Source organism: Phaseolus vulgaris, chromosome 9, assembly GCF_000499845.2.
Source record: "Phaseolus vulgaris cultivar G19833 chromosome 9, P. vulgaris v2.0, whole genome shotgun sequence".
Classification (NCBI taxonomy): domain Eukaryota; kingdom Viridiplantae; phylum Streptophyta; class Magnoliopsida; order Fabales; family Fabaceae; genus Phaseolus; species Phaseolus vulgaris.
Window position 1 is genome coordinate 5,073,012 of NC_023751.2, and position 6,082 is coordinate 5,079,093.

Genomic DNA, 6,082 nt, shown 5'->3' on the forward strand with positions numbered 1-6,082 from the left:
CTGTGTTCTGCACATTTAAGTAAATTTCCCTTAATGGCATATTTTACAATAGAAATAATTATTTTTTATAAATATTACTATTTAAACTTGTTTTTTCAGATGACTTTTCATATATTTTTTTTCGCACATTTTATTATTATTTATTGACAGTCAACTGTCGCTGTTTTGAGTAGTGGACTAGTGTCAACTAATGACGATAGTTGAGGTAAAAATTGAAGAAAAAAATTTGAAACATGCTAAACAAACAAACTTAAAGTATAATTAGTTATTTTATTTGATCTTAAGTTTGGATATTTAGCCATATCCAAGTTTTAGCAAAGGTTCTATATATGTACTACAAAAAGTTGAACCCCTTATTTCAAAGATATGGATATGATTGAGTTTTCGCAACCACCTAATATCTCCCAAAATCTTACCCGATTTACATCTACATTTTCAATTTTCACTACTTTTGAACCGACTCAACTTGTGAAATTCGTGTACCCAATGTGTTACATAACGACAATTCAACCATCTTTCTTGAAAAATATACAACAGAAAATGTTTGTTAATTGGGGAAACTGAAGAATAAATGAAAGAAGATGACCATAACCTCATCTTTTTATTCAAACACGGCGTTACAATTTGGTGCAGTGTGTTAATGCGAAAATTTGTGGATACTTTTCAAAATTATCATTCTTCATGGTAGTCCAAAACTTCTTTCTAGTCATACAAAATAGCCGCATGTACCCGCCACCTTCTTATGCAACCCAACACCAATTCTCACCAAAGCATGCTCCTTCCATTTCTTCACGCATCTTTTCATACGCATCCTATTGATCTCTGTGTTATTTGCGTTGCACATCACGTGATAAACCACCCTCCTTCGAGACAGCAAAGCTGCTAAAAACGGAAACATCAGGGTTTTGCGAAAGAAGAAAACAGAGAGCAGGGAATTCGAGGGAGAAAAAAAGATGTTAAAGAGCCCCAGAAAGTTTGTGAAGCCCGTTACTAAATGGGTTTTTGAGATTAATTGGCGTTTAACTGGGTTGATCATCCCTCTCGTTCTATTCTTTATCTTCTTCTCTCTCCATTATTCGTCCACTTCAAACGGTTTTAACGCCTTTTATCCCGTTCAGTTTCTTCTCCGCCTTCCTTTTGCCAGCGAGGACGACCGTGGTTCGAATAAGGAGGAGTTGTTGCGGTCCAAAATTGCCGTTTGTTTGGTTGGTGGCGCTAGGAGGTTCGAACTCACGGGACCCTCCATAATCGAAAATATCCTCAAGGAGTACCCCAATTCGGATCTTTTTCTCAACACTCCGTTGGATTCAAACACGTTCAAGTTCTCGCTCTTGAAGTTTGCGCCAAATGTTGCCGCCGTTCGAATCTTCCACCCTGAGCCGTTGCCGGTGAACGAGTCACATGTTCGAGTCCTCACCGCGCACAATTCGCCCAACGGCATCCAGGTAATTTCCGCGGCTGTTTGTCCTTTCTTTTATTCATCATTACCACGTTTTCCTTTCTGGATTCCTGAAAATACCACTTCGAATCAATTGTTAAACGTATATTGCGTATATTTTGCTTGCTCTGTTTCATAGTTTATTTTTCCTTATTTCTTTTGATAATCAATATGGATGGATCGTCTCTTTAAGTACCCAAGAACAGTTACTAAGAAATTGATAAACACAGAATTTACGTATTTACAGTAAATTAATTTATATTACTTTTTTTTCCTATTTTTTTAAATAGTGTGTTAACTACGGGTTTTAGGAATCTCGTATGTTTCGGGGAAGAATTCGAGCGAGTTGCTCGGTCACCCTTGTTGCAGCTTTGCAGATATTTTCATGTCAGTATCTAATTCCTTCCCTTTTCACCTCCCCTTCACACAACTCCAGTTTGGATGTTATGGTAAAAAAAAAAGTAAAATACATATCAAATCTTGACTTCTACTTTTCATCTTCCAAAACAATTCCATATAATTCAGTTTGGTGAAAGAAAAAACTGTCATTTATGAGTGGGTCTGAATATTTTAGCTGTGGAGTAGGTTATTATTGCAGGCACGTAACACCTTCACGTTAGGTTGTGCATTTATGTATAGTATACTTGTATGTTAAAAATACTTGTATAAAAAAAAAAGGTTGTTTACGTTCTTGTAGTTGTATATTTTTTTAATATTTGTGTCAAAATGTTAGGGTGTTTTCATTTTTAAGTTTCTTTGTATGCACATTATTATATTATATAGTAGTCATATAAAATATATGTGGATACTAAATGTGAAATAATTTTAACAGAAAATACTTGAAACGCTAATGTTTTATACTATATATATATATATATATATATATATGAAGTTAATGACTATAAGTTTAATATATAACGTCACTATTTAGGCTATAAACAAATCAATAAAGTGTTACTTTTCGTATTGGAATATTTTTATTTCCTTTTCAAGTACCATCCAGCACACTTTCAACCTCACTTTTTTTAATTAGTTGGGAAGCAAGGTTTTTTCTTTTGGAAAATGTTCGAGAACACACAAAAAGTATGATGATAACAAAATTACATTTAAATTTCTAACATTTTAAAGATAAATATGCACGAAAAAAATGGAAAAAAATGTAATTTTGTCACATGCAATGTTAATTTTTAAATATAGTAAAATAAAGGAAGCCTCAGCCTTCCCTTTTTATGCACAAGCTACCAGTCAACCACTTTGTCCTTGGATGTTTATTTTGTGGTAAGTATGTTGTAGATTAAAAAGTTTTGACATTGTAGTACTTTAGTAGATCTGTTAAACGTGGATTTATTTATTAAATTACTTATTTTGGATTTGGATGAAAAAGTGGAAACTTTGGAAGGTTGGTGCAGTTTTGATAGGGTTAAAAGGGTAGTGCGAGGGAAGTTCCTCTCTGGACCTACCCGTCTCAATCATTCATCAACATTTAGAAAAACTAAACCACCTAAAGTTGCGTAGAGTTGAAGTGTGACGCTAACGTAGAAACTAAATGCTAATTATGATTGAGCTTACGTTTTGCAGGGGCTTCTTCAGTACTTTAACCTGGTGGAGGGGTGCTTAACAATGATAAAATCTCACCAACAGAAGAACAACTTCACGTACGACTGGGTAGTTCGAACACGTGTAGATGGGTACTGGAACGCACCGTTGAACCCACAAAGCTTTGTTCCGGGGAAGTACCTAGTCCCACCGGGCTCCTCCTACGGGGGACTAAACGACCGTTTAGGAATAGGTGACCTCTCAACCTCCACGGTCGCACTGTCGCGTCTCTCGTTTATTCCTTACCTCGATTCCGCGGGCTTCAACAACCTAAACTCTGAGGCCGCCTTTAAGGCCCAACTCACCACGCAGAATGTGACACACGTAGCGAGACGACTCCCCTTCTGCGTTGTTTCGGACCGCCGCTACGATTTTCCTCCGGGGCGGTTCGGCGTGCCGGTGGCGGCGTTGTCGAGCCCAGGACCGCTCAGCGGCGCGAAATGCAGGCCGTGCACGGCGGTGTGCAAGGGTCTGTGCGTAGAGACCGTGATGGAGTCGGTGGAGAGGGAGTGGAGTTGGACGGAGTGGGAGAACGGTACGCTTGAGCTCTGCGACGCTCACAAAGAGTGGGAAAGTGGTTGGGAGAAGATTTTTGATCAGGTCGTGGGGAAAAAACTTGCCCATGCTAGAAAGCGAATTGAGTCTATGGAAATCGGAGATTGCGTTAAGGATTTTCATAAGCTAAGAAAAAGAAGTGTGTATTGGAGTGCGCCTCCTGTGGATGAGATTTGTACATTGGGTTTGAGTCCATCCTGAACTTCACCCTTTTCTTTTTGGTTTTTAATGGTTTTAATCTTGTAGAACACATAAACACAGTTATATATTCTACTGTGCATATATAAATGGAAAATATTACATTAAAAAAAATTAATTTCAATTGCCTAAGCCACGTAATCACGGTGAAGAACAACAAATTCTGATGAATCCTAATTTTTATTTTCTCAATGTATCGGTTTTCAATGACAAAATGATGTTTTGATATATATAATTTCTTATAGATTTAGAAATAAATATATAATGTAAAAAAATTATAATTAAATAATATAAAAAATATTAAAATAGTAATATTAAGATTGTAATATAATTATATAAAAATATATGGATTGTAAATGTATATTTTTAATTTTAGATCTTCCCATCAAACAATATTAGAATATTAGGAAGCCATTACTGGAAGGTTCTTAGCGATTATGGAAGCCAAAAGTTAGGTGTGATTACTGCTGGAATACTGGAGGAGTTTCTGTTGGCCTTAGAAAATTCCTGGCATGGCTACTGTTTTTCTTTTTGGATCCTACCAAAACTGGTTTATTTCTCTCGTCATGATTGGTGCATTTTTGCCTGCTATTCCTTGTTCTATCTTATAGCTTTGCCCCTGAATTAGGTGCCAACTAAGTGCTGTTATTATTCAGTTTCAATTCTTTTTCAGTTCTTCTTATGATCTTAGCAATTTTTGTGTGTTTCAGTCTTTTTGGGGTGAGTTTTTTTTAGGTTAAGTCACACATTGGGTGATTTTTCTAAGTTTTTGAGAAGTAACAATGTGTTTGCTGGATACGGATTGGAATACTCCTGAAGTATTCCATTTAATTTAATTTATTTTATTGTTGATAAAAAAAAATACAAATTTCGATGTAAAGAATAAAATAAATATTACGTAACTATAATATATTTGTAAATAGTTATTACAAATCTTTTACACGTTTATGGATAAAAATAATAATTTGTTTATACTTTATAATAATAAAACTCGTTGTGCACGATGACCATCTAATTATAAATTGTAATAATTTATTATAATAAGTATTTTAAAAGTTATATTAACATCCTTTTTATTGATTAAATCTCTTATAATGTTTATGCTTATTTATAATAATATAACATATATATTTTAAAGATATTTCGACACTGTTGAGTGATTAAAATTGAGCTTAATCAAGAGTTATATTTGAAAATTAAGAAATATATCTCACACTAGCATTTATTTTCACTAACTTAATAGGTTACCACACTAATAAATTTAGTTTAGAAAATTAAGAAATATATCTCACACTAGCATTTATTTTCACTAACTTAATAGGTTACCACACTAATAAATTTAGTTTAGATTAGTCGTTCATTTGACTTTTTGGTCTAGCTGTAATTTTTTTTAAAAACTTGGATTGAATTATTTTTAACTATTTGAGTTCTTGAATTTATCTTTCTTAAACCCATATCAACTTTATTGTTTAAAAAAACTATGTAGTAATAAAAAATTAATTAGAATAATCAAATTAATGCAAACCAACACAGTTAACATAGTAAAATTAGATTTTATTTTACCCTAATTAACTTGGAATCAAATAAACTATCAGCCCTCTAGTCCTAAATAACAAGTAACCAAAAATAGACTATATGTTTTGTCGCAAACTCGTGGTCATTTTCAGATGTGTGAAGGGTGTGGAAATGGGTAGATTAGTTAAGTTTAGCTTAGATAAAAGTAGCTTAGCTTGTTTTTCTATTTGTGACCCCAAAGTATTGCTTATTTACTCCACACAACTATTTTTAATGGCTTGGATTACTTTCCTGGAATTCTTGCTTGTTTAAACTAAAAATCAATTTAAAACTTCATCTTGTATAATAAAAGAAAACCTAATTTGTAATAAGTTTTTCAATACAGTAGTAAATGAGTATTTGATAATTAGTTTGATTAGATTAGTGTTTTCGTAAGCTAGACCTTTATTTATATATATATATATGCACTAACTCTTTTATTTATAGATTTATCAAATAAGAATATTTAGTGTGCCGATGAGGACCATATGAATGATTACATGTCTCGGTTCTCATCATTGGACTGATTGATATCATAATCCACCTCAATGGGTCGACCGATACTTCGGGTTCAGTTATGCTTAAACAAAGTTAGTAAAGCTAATCCGCGATTAAGAGCTAGGTAATGCATCCCTAAACGCGGTCCAACTCCCTAACCTGGTCCAATAAGGAAAGCCCACCAAAGATAATATAAATAGCACACATTCCAAGATCCAGGTATGTCATCATCTATAGTGCTAT

General features: G+C 33.9%; 1 protein-coding gene across 1 annotated transcript; it reads left to right on the forward strand.

Annotated features, from left to right (window-relative positions):
- The first annotated feature begins 458 nt into the window (after nucleotides 1-458).
- On the forward strand, nucleotides 459-3,868 carry LOC137822557 (uncharacterized). Its single transcript, XM_068627461.1, has 2 exons — nucleotides 459-1,445; nucleotides 3,017-3,868. Exons 1-2 carry the CDS (start codon nucleotides 954-956, stop codon nucleotides 3,788-3,790), a joined length of 1,266 nt encoding a protein of 421 aa, XP_068483562.1. The 5' UTR covers nucleotides 459-953; the 3' UTR covers nucleotides 3,791-3,868.
- The last annotated feature ends 2,214 nt before the right edge of the window (nucleotides 3,869-6,082 follow it).